The sequence below is a fragment of the Phytophthora ramorum genome (assembly GCF_020800215.1).
Source record: "Phytophthora ramorum isolate Pr-102 chromosome Unknown Phyram_PR-102_s0014, whole genome shotgun sequence".
Taxonomy (NCBI): Eukaryota; Oomycota; class Peronosporomycetes; order Peronosporales; family Peronosporaceae; genus Phytophthora; species Phytophthora ramorum.
This window is the reverse complement of record NW_027150660.1, coordinates 631,598-645,440: the sequence shown is the minus strand read 5'-3', so window position 1 is coordinate 645,440 and position 13,843 is coordinate 631,598. Positions and strand designations below refer to the sequence as shown.

Below are 13,843 nucleotides of genomic sequence, written 5' to 3'. Positions count from 1 at the left end.
CGACGTCTGATCTGCTGCCGCCAACGCCCCATCAAGATCCTAAAAATTGGTTGGGTATATTAGCCCACCTAGCTCGCGCTCCGGCCTCCGCTGACCTCATGGGCTGTCCTTCGACTTTCGCCGGGGCTTGCATTGCACACCGCGTGCAACGCGCCTCACTCTCACTCTGCTCTCTGCTGGGGCACGTTGTCTGCAGCTGTCGACCAGAATGCAACGTTGGTCGACTAAGCCCAAAGTCTCGGGTCTACAGTCGGCTGCATGTATACTGCTTCTTTTTCCCATCTCGTAAAGCATTGGGAACTGCTCTCGAGTCTTGCCATACCAATTCTGGCAACTCGCTGGGCCGCCGGAACGAGCAACGGCCTAGTCTGCAAGGTCTCCGACTGCGCCCGCAACGGCCACGTACCGCCCTGCTTTGGTGTCTGCGGGGAGCCCTATCGTTGTGGAGGCACACAGTACGCTGATGGTACGAAACGATACGAACCTGGTGGTCTTGCCCTTTAATCGAACATGTAGCAGAACTCTGAAGACCAACAACGTCGCCCGGTCGGTATACAAGCAAAACAGACGCGAACAGTAGCACCAGCAAAATACGACACTCTCAACACAATGTTGATGAGATTGGCTTCTGCCACTTCGACGCTAAAATTCAGCTAGTACGTCAGCGTTCCTACGAAACCAGGCCATTCATCCGCACTGTGAAGTGCGTGCTGCGCCTCCCATTCATCAAATGTGCGCGAATTCTTCGTGTGCGTCGCCATTGTATCTTTAATCGTCGGGGTCTGCAGTGCCCGTGAAAATTCACGCCGCGCTTCAGTCAATTTTCCTCGGACAGCGAAGCACACGGCAGCATTATTGTGCACAGAGCTGTTGTCTGGATTATCTTTCAGAAGCGACAGATACCCGTCGCACGCGTGCACAGCGTCCCCCAGAACGACCAGGAGGTGAAGTCGATACAATTGAGACTTCAACGTACCACGAGGCGAAAATTCATTCGCCAGGATCCAGAGATGTCGACACTCCGCGCCGTTCGAAGCGCACCGTTCGGCATGCAACAAATACTCGGCACGCTGGCCTAAGATTTTCCAATCAGCAGGGTCAGCTCTATATTCGCAAGAAAGCAAGTTGTTAAAAGAAGCCGAAAGGTGGGTGTACAACAAGCTTACCGAAGTGAGAACTCGTAAAGCGAATCTTCGTTTCGCCAGTGGGTCAAAACGCTTGTCGAAATTAACAGCAGCGTCCCTGTCAGCAGCAACCACATCGCCCAAGCATATACCTTGCCAGTGTGTACCGTCGCGTAGCTCACTCCAGTTTTCTGGGTTTTGGAGTGACGATCAGCGGATGGTACCCCATGTTCTGGGGTATCCCATGCTGGTGATGTCAAATTCCGATCCTTGCCATGTGGACTGCTTCCTCGAAGCAACCAGTGTGTGGCTGCCCATCCACCGTACGGCACGAAGATTGTAGTAGGCAGATAAGCGTATCGATTGGCGCCAGCAGTGATAATGCCGTGCTGTATGAGACCTGACACAGGAAACAACATGCCAGCGAAGAACGCGATAGCAAGTGTGTGTTTCGACAAGTCTCGGTGAAGCACATTCCGCAGCATTAACGCTAGTACAGGTACGGTTATCGCCACAGACAGCAAACAATCTGGATTGCCCAGACTATAGTCTCCTGGGTGAATTTGGTAGTGGGGGCGTATCTTCGAAGGCCACAGAAAACGATGCAGGATCCAAGCGGGAGCTGTGAAAGCTTTTAGCACGTGGTCGCACAGAGTGAGATCAACCACATCTGGAAGTCCTCCTTCCGAGTTGGATATGGCCGTCACAGAAAGAAATGTCATCAAAATTGCGACGGAAGGCAACTTTCTGGCAGCATAAGAAGCCAAGAGTCTTGGACTGGTCATCGCTGGACGAGGTGACAGCTGACTATAAACCCACAAGTCAACAAGAAAGAATCCTGCAGGCAAAAGAATGCTTATGCTTTTCGACAACAGCGCACACAGGTACAGGGCTGTGACAGGTACAATACAGGCCGTGAGTGAGAAATTCCTCCTCAATCTTGTTGCACGCCAGCAAAAAGGCTCCGCTTACCTGAAGACATCAAACTGCTTCGGGTGGAGCCACCGCCGAAAATTGAATCGAGTAACACCTTGCTGTCAACAGCACTCCCATCCGCGTTTCCCTTCAATGACTTGCACAGATTTTGATGAACGTCCTGCACATGAACGAGAAGTGCCGAGTAGCTGAAGAGTGCCGCAAGAGTGTAAGGCTGCGCCGATGGCCACGCCACAATTTCGGCATGAATCGGGTGCACTAGAAACACCACAGCACTCAGACAGCAGCCATGGAAGTGAAGCCCAAACCTCTTTTTCCTCTTTCGCAGCTCAAGTCCAGTACCGCTCGGTCGCTTCGACTCAGTCAGCACGTAGTCGATATCCAGCACCAGAGCTGACACCTTCGCCAAGACGAGGCCTGCTGCAAAATGGACGATACCCGACACCACCCGAACCCACCAGGCATCCAGACCCACCATTTGCACCACGAAAAACTTGAGTAACCACCCCAGCGGCTCGAACACGTTGAGTCTCACCATCGTGAACATCTCGTACAGCGTCTGGAAGCTCCAAGAGCCGCGGAGGACCTGGTTTTCCACGAAATTGGAGCGATCGTCCCAAATGTACAGGAAATCCCATCCCCCAGAGCTTCTACTCGTCACTAATGGCGACATATAGGCCGCCACGGCAGCCCCCCACAGTAAAGCAACAACATATCCTCGAGACATCTTCCCACACTCCAAGTCACTCGTCCCAGAGGTCGCCAAAAGATATGGTGATTGTGATTGGCTGACCGTTGATTTGATAGGCCTAGGGGTTATTCTAGCCAATAGGAATAGAATTTGAACGTTTTTACTCGCTACGAAACTTGTCACCATGTTGCTGCTTCATCAAACGACATTAGTTTTGAGCCGCCTTGACGTCAATGCCGATCTTCCCAATGTGGCCGGCAGACTCGAGGCATTTGAAAGCAGCTTGCACGCCCTCTTCATCGAACCCGAACGTCTTGTAGATGTGCGGTTGGATATTCTGACTCACCACGACACGGACAAGCTCTTCCATGAGCTGCTTGCTGCCAATCTGCACTCCGCGGATGATGCAGCCCTTGCCCAGGATGAGCCCCGCGACATCCGGCATGTTCTCTTGGGTTGCACGGGCCAAGAAGCCGATCAAGCCAATCTGACCCCCTGGGGCCACCGCGTCAATGCTCTGGGCAATTGTTCCGGAGCCACCGTTCTCAACAACAAAGTCAACACCTTTGCCATTCGTGATGCGCTTCGCCTCGGCGGCCCAATCCGGCGTCGTGCGGTAGTTGATGGTGTAGCTGGCGCCAAATTTCTCCTTGACAAACTTGAGTTTCTCGTCTGAAGAGGAAGTGATGATCGTGACGGCGCCCGCAGCTTTGGCGAGCTGCAGACCGAAGATGGAGACGCCACCCGTGCCTTGAAGAAGCACAACTTGTCCTGGACGCAGCGGAGCAAGGCCGTACAACGCGTTCCAAGCCGTCACACCAGCACACACCAACGACGCAAGCTGCACGAAGTCCAGTGTGCACTCTTCCGGAATTTTAATCACTGCTTGAGCTGGGACTGCTGCGTATTGCCGCAACATGCCATCCAGCACGCCACCCAGTCGGTGCGAGCCTCCGTTGAGCACAGGGCCGTAGAGATTAGTGACGTCGAAGTTGGTGATGACTCGGTCACCCACGTCGATGTCTTCGACCGCAGAGCCAACGGAGACCACGACCCCGGCACCATCGGAACATGGCACCACATGCTCCGTCACGGTGCTGGGGTACTCGGACTTGGAAATTGCGAGGTCGCGGTAGTTCAGCGTCACGCCGTGAATTTCCACGAGCACCTCGTGGTCTCGCACGGCTGGAACGGACTCCGTGGTTTGCTTGATGGTCTTGTAGGAAGTGCGATCACCGAATCGGTAAACAGCGTTCTTCATGGTTGGTGGGGGGCTCATGTGCGCGGTCAGAGGGAAGATTGAGAATGACTGAGTGTATCAACGGGTTGAAGCTGTAGACTTACGCCTCTCAAGGAAGATTGCGGCATAAGGCACTTCAACGCGCCATTTGGCTAGCCCCTTTGAGTGTCACATGAAGTGCGATTACATGTACAAGTAGCGATGATGCTATCCCGAATCGAAACGCAATCGCAAACATCTCGTGAACTGGTGGATCGCGATCTTCTGGTTGGTTCAACTGTAGTCCTTGCCACCCAATAGTCTGAATGAATGTTGTGAACTCTGCTCTCCATCGCGATCTCGGCTACATAGTAATTGCACAGAACAATTCTTTGTAAACGGAGGCAAAAGGATCGCCACGATTTACATCCCATGGCCGGAGGAAGTGTGGGGACTAGCTCTCCGTAACACTGTCAACAGGATTCGTAGCGGCCACTCCTACGTAAAGCAGTCGACTCAATAAGGTGTTTCTTGATTCAATGGGTTTCGCTTGGGGTGCTCGTGGTTCAGTCGCATAGTGCCAGCATTGAAGACTTTTGCGGCGCAAAAATGAGCACTGCAAGGTTCCGCCCGTCACGTGATCCTTGGCCAAAGCATGCGTGGGGGGTAAGTCTCGGAATGGCACTCTACACGATGAGGAACAACGGGTCTTATTTTTCGCAATTTGGTTGCGATGCAGACTGGTTGGACGTTGGGACTCGATAGGAGACTGTCGCCTAAAGCATTTGTCAAGTATGTTGCGCCGTTGCTGGGCATGTACGCGACTGCGACCGGCGACCGATACGTTCCGGATGATTTTGTCACCCCGTTGGAAGCTCGGTGGCTTAAAAGGTGTGGGGGGCGTCATTGTAGTCAGCATTTGGTTAAATAGAACAGAGAGACAATCCTCTTTTCATACCCCTTAACTAAGCCTGACTCCTTGCCGGTCTTTGCGGACTTCGTTGCCGAAGCAGGTTGGTCTCGGATCCACGCGCAAGCATTTTGCGGCAAAATTTTTACCACATAGCTCAATCGTCGCTGCTCAGACACTGAGCATTCAGGCAGTGCAACGAGGCTGTCAAGTGCGTTAACGTATTGTATTATGAGGGCAGGAAATGTAGGTCAAAGACATGTTAACCCTCAAAGGTATGGCCACGAATATGTGTCCATTTGACGCAATACGCGCATCAGAACAAAGAAGGAGATTGTAGACTAACATCATGGCGAGTGACGCGCCGTCAGTTATCGATAGCTGAGTGTCTTGCAAACAACCCCAATAGGCCATGCACCTCTGTTGCAGCGAGTACTTAACGTTTGTTCAGTTCCAGCCCAAAAGACAGCACCACACTTAGGCTCCGGGAACACACGAGAGCACACTATTTTGTCCCACCCATCGCCGTAATGGCTCAATTCCAAACTACTGGTCGCTGGAGCATGCCGTCGTCCTCAAAACGGTCTTCGGCGTCCCTATTACCTTTCATACATACCTGAGGATGATAGCTACATGTAGGACGTCGTAACGAAAGCCTAAGTGACACCAATGTACCTCATTGAAAACAGCATTTTCGTGACGATTCTTCGTCTAACGTTACGATTGTCGTGCTACATCTTCAAAGATGGCCGCTTCACTTGCGATTTCCCGTACGCTGCTGGCGCACGAGTGCAGCGGCTACGAGTCGGCTAAACTCGCTTTTGAAGACGTTGGGCGTGTCGAATGTAGTTGCGACGACACGCAAATGACTTGGCAAACGCGATTTTGACGCTATCGGAATTGCAGCGTTGTTGCTACCCGTCGAGTGCTCGAAGATAAGGCACTGAGAGCTGTCTAAGCCGGCACTTTGCATGAACCATTCGTACCTAATCGTTCAACAGTGTTAGTTCCGAGTAATTGAAAATACTTGACACTGGTGGCGACCACGAACCAAAGCATCGCCTCGCTCTCGTGAACGTGAGACTCCGGGTTGTAAACGAGGATGACGCCGTCTGTATCCTTCATGATAGCTGGCCAACAAGCTTCGTAGCTGCAGACATGAATAATGTTGCGAGTGAGACCAAGGCAAGCAGTAATAGGATGTGGAGGAGGCGTACTTCTGGTCGCCTGATACATCCCAAAGCTCGACGGTCGCCTTGCCTTTCTCCAGCTCGAGAATCCGCACCCCGATAGTGGGTTGGTATCGTTCCTGACCGCCGAGTCGATCCGAGTGTTCTGCGAGGAAGTTGGCGATCTGAAGAATAGAGCGCAAAGATACAAAGCGGTGAGTGCAACGTCACAGCGAGTGCATTGCAGCTTACTGCATCGACGCACGGTGGACTTGCCAGCCTCCTTGGGCCCAACGATTAGGATCTTGAGCGGTGCCATTGAAATCTGCGGGAGCTCTTGTATCCGAGGCGTCGCGACGCTTTAAATAATCCTTTCACGATGTAGATAACCAAACACCGCAGGAAACGTCATATTCCAGTTTACAACAAAAGTTAATCTATTAATCTACAGTAGTGTAGATCAAGTCTGGTCCAATCTGTCTACCTTCTAATCATGGTTGTAGTCTGTAATTGTCCCGCTTTGTGAGACAGGAAGTTCTTGTCTGCGAAAGTGATCAGAAGCGATAGTTACTGCGGTAACAAGAGATCGCGATGATCGAGCTCTGGAGGCTGTTAACGCTCGCTGCGGTGATCCACGCAGCCTCGGGCCAAACCAACGGCACGCAGTCAGGTTGCGACGTGTGTGCCAGCACTGGGGACTGCTCTCGGGCCTACCACGGTACGCATGGCCAATTTTGTGGCAACTGGCTGGACCGCCAGAACGAACGACGACCTTGCTGCTGCCCCGATGACGCCGTCTGCAAGGTCTCCAATTACGCCTGCAACTGCGGGTATGCCCCGTACCGCGCAGGTGACGGAGATGGCGGTGGTCTACTTTGGTTGTGGTGGTTCTTGGGAGCTCTAGCGTTGGTCTTGTGCTGCGGTGGCTGTTGTTTCATGCTGTTTAGACGGGCTAAAGAGCACGGCGCGGATAGTGCGATCCCCATGGCAGCTCCCGTCTCCAGTCCAATACCGGGAGGAAGCTCCGATCAGCCATACGGGACTACAGCTCCGTTTGCGAGTGCTGCTACCCCTGCATACGGTCGGTACTACGGTCGAAATGGAGGGAGTGGTATGGGGGCCGGCACTGGGGCTGCGTTGGGCGGAGCTGCTGGTCTTCTCGGTGGATTTTTACTCGGAGAGACGTTAGCTGACCACGGCGATGGAGGCGGCTTTGGCGACGGTGGTGATGGCCTCGATGGTGGTGATGGCCTCGATGGTGGTGGTGGCTTCGATGGTGGAGACTTTGGTGGTGATTTCTGAATGAACACGGCGACAGGCAGTGCCGACCACTTACTTGGCCAGTTCTTTTGCCAGTTTCTCGTATTTCAACTTGTTCTTCTCTTGCTCTTTGCGCTTGTGTTCCGTCTCGAATTCCTCGCGAGCAAGTCTGGGCGGGAACTCCAGCACGAACTCCGTGTCCTCTGGAATGACGGAGCTCACGTCGTCTCGAGACAGCAACAAACGTCGGCGGTTCGCCTGCATTGGCCGCGAGAATGGCACCCGCACTCCACCCACCACGACGCCTTTGTGCTCGCCGTTGCGATACACGATGGGGATCTTGACGCGAACTCTCGGAGGAGCCACTTGGCGGTTGGTCGCCACAGACGGCGTGAGCAGCCACTTGAAAAAGTTGCGCTTCTTCTTGCGTTGCGGCTTCGCCATCTCTGCTTCTTGTGGCTCGGGGTCCGATGGGTTGGGCTTTTTGCTCTCGATCTTCTGGGCTTCGCGTCGAAGTTGGCGACGACGTTCGCCACTTTGCGCTTGCGACTTGAGTCTGCGCAGCTCCGCCAGCGGAGGATTTTCATCCGAGTTTACAGTGTCGGATAGACCTGTCATAGGGGTGTTTTGCTGCTTCCTGTAGTGCAAATGTCTTCCTTGGGGCGAGGGAAATGAAGGAATGGCTGCCGTCAACGGAGACCGCGCGACGCAATAGTTGAAGTTGCTGCATATTTCTGAAGCAGGTCGTTGTCCTGTGAGAATTAATTGTATTAGTATATGGACCATACGTGGTTACAGATCGAGATGGAAAGACTTTGTTGATTCTTAGTAAAATGACCTGTGACACTATTATCTGATTAAAAAGGGTCTGTTGTCGGTGACTATCTGATATGACGAGGTGTATCTCTTAGAATGAACTATTATCACCACCACCGCATGGACACCAGCGCCAATACTCCTGCCCAAGACTGCCCCGCCAAAAGAACGCTTGTCGACAGGCTGCCATATCGGAGTAACGACGTGTACACATTGAGAGAAGAGCGAAGTTTTCATCGACGGCAAAGCGAGCGCTGATCGCGGGAGAGTTGCAGTGCATCCGCGTGAATCAAGTTGGGACAGCGGCGCGGTCAAAAACGTGCCCGCGTGATCCGGGGCCTGTTGGATCGCTTGGCGTCATGCTCGGCAGTAAGTTTCGTGCTCCCCACCGCTACACGATAAATCACCGAGAACTCCCGGAGAGCGACACTGACACTGTATCATTCTTTGACAATGTTTACCAGGAGACGAAGAGCAATTTTGAGCATCAGCAATCAGTGCCAGCCAGTCATTCCCGGTGACTCGCTAAAGATGGCTACACACGTTGCACGTTGCACTTGCTGCTGCCTATTACACGTCGTCCTCCGCGGCCTTCATGAAGTACACACCGACCAGGAACCCGTTAGAACTTACCCCAGCAATGAGTTCGCGTCGAATACTGGCCGCTTCCTCGCCCGTGTCCATCCACGGTCGGTGCACTCGCTGGCCGCTGAAAGCCACCGCAGTAGTTAAGCTCTGCTTCAAAGGCTGGTAGAAGGCCTCGCACAAATCTTGGCACTCGAGCGCCAACGCGTTGAAGATGTCGTCGTTCTTCCGCTCGAGACAGCTGGCCATGCCGTCGAACGGCACCACTGGGAACTTGTCGTGCTCGCAGATGTGCGCGAGGATATCGTCCGCGGTGCTCTCGGCTGCATTGGCGTCTGGATACGAATCTTCAGGGAACATCTCGGCCTTGAGCTCGCTGCGGTGCTCGTGCATCTCGTCGTCGTCCAGGCCCTCGGCACGCCACTGCACTTGCTTCGCTTTCAACGCGCGCGAGAACTCGTCCATGAGCGACTTGGCTTCTCTCCGATACTCACGCACAGCCTTCTTCGCCGCATCGCAGAAGTTGCATTTCCTCTGCCTGTCCACGACGATGCTCTCCCAGTGCACCCCCAGCTCCGATACGTGCACGTATTCCGTCGAGGTCGCAGCAAAGTCGTCTCCAAGGCGGTCCCACATGGAGTTCAACGCGGCACGTGCATCCTCCATCGTCCACGCTTCACTCGCTTCTTTCTCTTTTGGTGCGGGTAGCGGTACTACAACCGGCCGCGCTCGGCAGAACTCGCCAAACGGAGTAGCGACGTACGCCCGATTGCAGAACGGTTTGAGTTGCGTCTCCATCTTGCCGATCAGCGACAGCATCTGTGCAGCTTGGCCGCGCGAATAGTCCAGTGACGCCTTGTCCTCCACCAAGCGACGGTTGATCTCCTTCTTCCTGGCCACGTGACTGTGCTCCCTGCACTCCGACCAGAAGATCGAGTCCTCTCCAGCCCCAGCAGTCGAAACCTGTTGTTTCTGCAATGATAAATCCATCCAGTCGCCATTGCAGCCATGCAGCAAGTGCACCCCAACGCTGGAATTGCTCAGCGCCAGAACACCCAAGCTGCGATCCTGCCGAAGCGTCCGACACGTCCCCAGCAACTGCGTCATGTCTTGCACACCCAGAAACCACAACGCGCCAGCGGATAGCGCTGCGTAGAGCTGCTCGCTGTACTCGGACCCATCCGCGGCATCTCCCAAGCGTTGGCGCTTGCTCTCCGCTCGAATTCTCAGGCCTCCCATTGCGACTTGGTCAACTGACAGATCAGAAATACATGTCCATGTGGACCACAAATAGGCAATCAAAAACATGTAGCCATGTACACTTAGACCGTCCTGGGAACGATCTTGCTGACAGCTCGACGCTCTTCCTCGATGAGCAGGTTCTGCAGCATTTGGTGGTCCCTTCGCACTTTGCCGCTGAGAGAGCTGAGAATGTAGTCTCGCGTGTGCACGACGTCCTCGTTCTGCGATAAGCTGTCGGAGCCTTCGGCGTAGAGCTGGTAGCACGTGCGAGCAACAGACGCGTGCGTGGGGTCGGACTTGGAGCGAGAGATGATGATCCAGCAGCGGTCTCGGAACTTGAGCCCCATGTTTGGCAGCGTCAGGATGTTGTGCTTGATGACCACGACGCGGTCGGCCTCTTCGAACTTGCGCATGAACTGGAAGCCGTCGATCTTCAGCACCCCCGACGGGTTGTGCAGCGCAATCATTAATTTCTTTTCCAGTGAGTCTGGCTTGCGTCCACGAATCTAGACAACCGAATAAACCGTTAGTCAAATTCGATCCCCACCAACACTCAACAATAGTTTACGTACAAAGCTGTAGATCCGTTCGGGGTCCTGACTCTTGACGTTCAGGTCCTTCCACACCACATCTGCAACAACACTGAGCGGACACTGGACGGGTGTCGTGGTGACAATCTCAAAACAGTTGCCGTTTGCCTCGTTCCGTGTGATCTTCGTGTTGCACGAAATCGTGGCCGGCAGATCCGGTGCGAAGACCGAATCCGACGCCAAGTATAGTCGCTCCACACTCTTCTCCAACTGGGAGATTATATTTATCGTCTCGTCCTCCTCCGCCTTGTTCTCTTTATCCTCAAACACGAAATCCTTGCCCTGAACAACAAAAAATACACACGTCAACATCAAATAAAACCCAAATAACAATAGCAACAACCTACATAAAGCAGCGATCGGCGCTGCACCAAGTGGCGGAAAGCTCCGTTCACTTTGTCCTGATTGGCCCAAATGTCCTTGAGTTTTCTATTGGTCCGCTCCGCCCTCTGCCGCCGCTGGAATTCACCCACAGCCTTCGTGAACCACTCACGACTGTCGTCCTCGATCTGGGTGATTGGGGTTTTCTCCGTTTTCCCTCGAACACGTAGCCTCTGCTGCCGCCGCTGGAGCAGCAGCTTCACTTGCTGGTCCAGCTCCAGTGCCTGGTCCCTTAGCGCGCGGATCTCGGCCTTCTTACGCTGCTGCAGCTGCGTGGAGTAGCACTGCGAGTCACGGTGGGTTTTATTGATTTTCTGGGCTTTGCGGTGCGCCAGCGCGCTGGAAATGCCGTGTTTTTTAGCTGCACGTGCCTTGACGGGTTTGCCGTCACTGTCGCACTCGTCGATGAAGGCCAGCGCCTCCGCCAGCATCGCGTCCATTTCCTCCTCGCGCTCCAGGAAACTCATTGGCGGCTTGAGTTTTGTTCGTTGATTTTTTGGAATGGCAAATTGAAAAAAATAGTTTACATGTAAAATACACGGAAGGCAAATCGGTCTTGAAAAACTAAGAAACTGGACTTCGCGATCTATTACCTGGTAAAAGCTTATGCTAGTTAGTCAAATTCCATCCCTTTTGTGGGCTGAGACGTCACTTTTGGATGGTTTTGTTGCCTTTTTGGCGTGGAGCGGTTGTCAAGTGCTGTAGTTTGTTGCTGGTGCTTGTGTCCGTGTTAGCGACTGGTTCGAGTCCGGGGGATATTGGGGATGCCACGACGCCTCCGTCGGGCTGTCAGCTCTGTGAGAGCACTGAGGATTATCTTCACGCATTTCACGATGGTCCGGGCCAGCTCTGCGGTATTTTGATGGATCGCTCGAACCGCGAGTTGCCATGCTGCTGTCCGCTGAGTGCCGTTTGCAATGTGTCACCGGCCGACTACGTTTGTACTTGTGCGTATGTTGGCGCGAAGCCTCCGCACCACGGCGAGAGCGACTTCATGAACAAGGTGCTGTAGATGTGGTGGGTCCTTGGTGTTGTCATGATAGTCGTTGTCAGCGGAGCATGCGACTACTTCGCGATCAAGCGAATAGTGAATAATGACGACTAAAGCTGCACGTTCGCACCGCCTGAGATGATTGTACCCGTAGTCTTGCCATCTCGTGAAGCTCTGTACGGCAGCACTGGGCAGACACGTGCTGTGGCATTTGCCCCAGAGAGTGCAGGATCAGGAGCTGACCAAACCAGTGCAGTCACTGGATATGGTGTGAAGGCAGCACTAAGCCGACTGCCGAAGAAGCAGCGTTTTCTAGTCATGATGCACTGGCTGGTAATCTAGAAGTCAGTGGCGACGGGTTTGACGGAGGATTAGGAAGCCTTGAGGGAGTTGAAGAAGCCGATAGCAGCGAAGAGAACGGAGCAGAGGGGATAGTGTTGATGACAGTGTCTACGAAAAATACTACGAGTTCGTAGGTGAGAAGCCATCAACCACGTTTTGGTGTAGTTGGTGTCTATCGAAGCGACTTTACCGGGGAATTTAAAGCGTCGCGACGCCTCGGATACAAGAGCTCCCGCAGATTTCAATGGCACCGCTCAAGATCCTAATCGTTGGGCCCAAGGAGGCTGGCAAGTCCACCGTGCGTCGATGCAGTAAGCTGCAATACACTCGCTGTGACGTTGCACTCACCGCTTTGTATCTTTGCGCTCTATTCTTCAGATCGCCAACTTCCTCGCAGAACACTCGGATCGACTCGGCGGTCAGGAACGATACCAACCCACTATCGGGGTGCGGATTCTCGAGCTGGAGAAAGGCAAGGCGACCGTCGAGCTTTGGGATGTATCAGGCGACCAGAAGTACGCCTCCTCCACATCCTATTACTGCTTGCCTTGGTCTCACTCGCAACATTATTCATTTCTGCAGCTACGAAGCTTGTTGGCCAGCTATCATGAAGGACACAGACGGCGTCATCCTCGTTTACAACCCGGAGTCTCACGTTCACGAGAGCGAGGCGATGCTTTGGTTCGTGGTCGCCACCAGTGTCAAGTATTTTCAATTACTCGGAACTAACACTGTTGAACGATTAGGTACGAATGGTTCATGCAAAGTGCCGGCTTGGACAGCTCTCAGTGCCTTATCTTCGAGCACTCGACGGGTAGCAACAACGCTGCAATTCCGATAGCGTCAAAATCGCGTTTGCCAAGTCATTTGCGTGTCGTCGCGACTACATTCGACACGCCCAACGTCTTCAAAAGCGAGTTTAGCCAACTCGTAGCCGCTGCACTCGAGCGCCAGCAACGTACGGGAAATCGCAAGTGAAGCGGCCATCTTTGAAGATGCGGGTTAAAGATGGAGTTGAGTCATTTCCTCAACGTGCTCAGCGAGAAATATGAATATCTAGGCTAAATTGGTTTGAAGAATCTTCACGAAAACGTTGTGCCACAAAGAGTCAATACTTTATCATTGGAAAACATATGCATCAAGTGTTTTCTTTGGAAATCGCTAGCAGTAAACCATTGGAGTTTGAGTCGCTAATGAGAAAGATGCCGCGTGTGCACCATACAATATCCAGAGTATCAATATCAGAACTGGCAAGGACCATGACTGCTCACAGATACAGGTCCACTCGGACGTGCAAACTTGATCCACCAGTTCACGAAGAATCAGTTTTCATACAAATAATCATTAATTTTACTCGAATGAATCGGCGAAGACAAGAGGACGTTGAGGTTACGATCTTCGGGGTGACCTGCTACAATGTCCAGACCTCGAATCTAACACGCCAAAAACCTGTATTGCTCAGTAGTCCAACTCAATCCAAGGCTTTGATAAACCCTTGTAGTGGGCGCCAGGTATTCAGCTTGGTCACCGCAGCTGCAGCAGCCTCTGAGCAAGGCAAGTGTAACGGAGATAGTCCGTTGCAGGCCG

The 13,843-nt window shown here is 53.1% G+C and overlaps 7 protein-coding genes across 7 annotated transcripts; 2 read left to right on the top strand and 5 right to left on the bottom strand.

Annotated features, from left to right (window-relative positions):
- Positions 1–653: 653 nt before the first annotated feature.
- Positions 654–4,030, bottom strand: KRP23_12134 (Zinc-type alcohol dehydrogenase-like protein; the record flags this gene model as incomplete). The annotated part of the gene is made up of 7 exons (XM_067882714.1): positions 654–1,104; positions 1,167–1,242; positions 1,933–2,016; positions 2,097–2,318; positions 2,403–2,480; positions 2,596–2,619; positions 3,571–4,030. 7 exons carry the CDS (start codon positions 4,028–4,030, stop codon positions 654–656), a joined length of 1,395 nt encoding a protein of 464 aa, XP_067739742.1.
- Positions 4,031–5,634: 1,604 nt separating this feature from the next.
- On the bottom strand, positions 5,635–6,368 carry KRP23_12133 (Intraflagellar transport protein 22-like protein; the record flags this gene model as incomplete). Its single annotated transcript, XM_067882713.1, has 4 exons — positions 5,635–5,866; positions 5,932–6,030; positions 6,098–6,234; positions 6,315–6,368. The coding sequence occupies 4 exons, from the start codon at positions 6,366–6,368 to the stop codon at positions 5,635–5,637; spliced, it is 522 nt and encodes a 173-aa protein (XP_067739741.1).
- Positions 6,369–6,640: 272 nt separating this feature from the next.
- Positions 6,641–7,351, top strand: KRP23_12132 (uncharacterized protein; the record flags this gene model as incomplete). Its single annotated transcript, XM_067882712.1, has 2 exons — positions 6,641–6,879; positions 6,997–7,351. 2 exons carry the CDS (start codon positions 6,641–6,643, stop codon positions 7,349–7,351), a joined length of 594 nt encoding a protein of 197 aa, XP_067739740.1.
- A 30-nt stretch (positions 7,352–7,381) lies between these two features.
- On the bottom strand, positions 7,382–7,927 carry KRP23_12131 (uncharacterized protein; the record flags this gene model as incomplete). Its single annotated transcript, XM_067882711.1, has 1 exon — positions 7,382–7,927. The coding sequence occupies one exon, from the start codon at positions 7,925–7,927 to the stop codon at positions 7,382–7,384; it is 546 nt and encodes a 181-aa protein (XP_067739739.1).
- A 768-nt stretch (positions 7,928–8,695) lies between these two features.
- On the bottom strand, positions 8,696–9,949 carry KRP23_12130 (uncharacterized protein; the record flags this gene model as incomplete). Its single annotated transcript, XM_067882710.1, has 1 exon — positions 8,696–9,949. The coding sequence occupies one exon, from the start codon at positions 9,947–9,949 to the stop codon at positions 8,696–8,698; it is 1,254 nt and encodes a 417-aa protein (XP_067739738.1).
- An 83-nt stretch (positions 9,950–10,032) lies between these two features.
- KRP23_12129 (uncharacterized protein) lies at positions 10,033–11,390 on the bottom strand (the record flags this gene model as incomplete). The annotated part of the gene is made up of 3 exons (XM_067882709.1): positions 10,033–10,458; positions 10,525–10,824; positions 10,890–11,390. The coding sequence occupies 3 exons, from the start codon at positions 11,388–11,390 to the stop codon at positions 10,033–10,035; spliced, it is 1,227 nt and encodes a 408-aa protein (XP_067739737.1).
- Positions 11,391–12,500: 1,110 nt separating this feature from the next.
- On the top strand, positions 12,501–13,234 carry KRP23_12128 (Intraflagellar transport protein 22-like protein; the record flags this gene model as incomplete). The annotated part of the gene is made up of 4 exons (XM_067882707.1): positions 12,501–12,554; positions 12,635–12,771; positions 12,839–12,937; positions 13,003–13,234. 4 exons carry the CDS (start codon positions 12,501–12,503, stop codon positions 13,232–13,234), a joined length of 522 nt encoding a protein of 173 aa, XP_067739736.1.
- Positions 13,235–13,843: the final 609 nt, after the last annotated feature.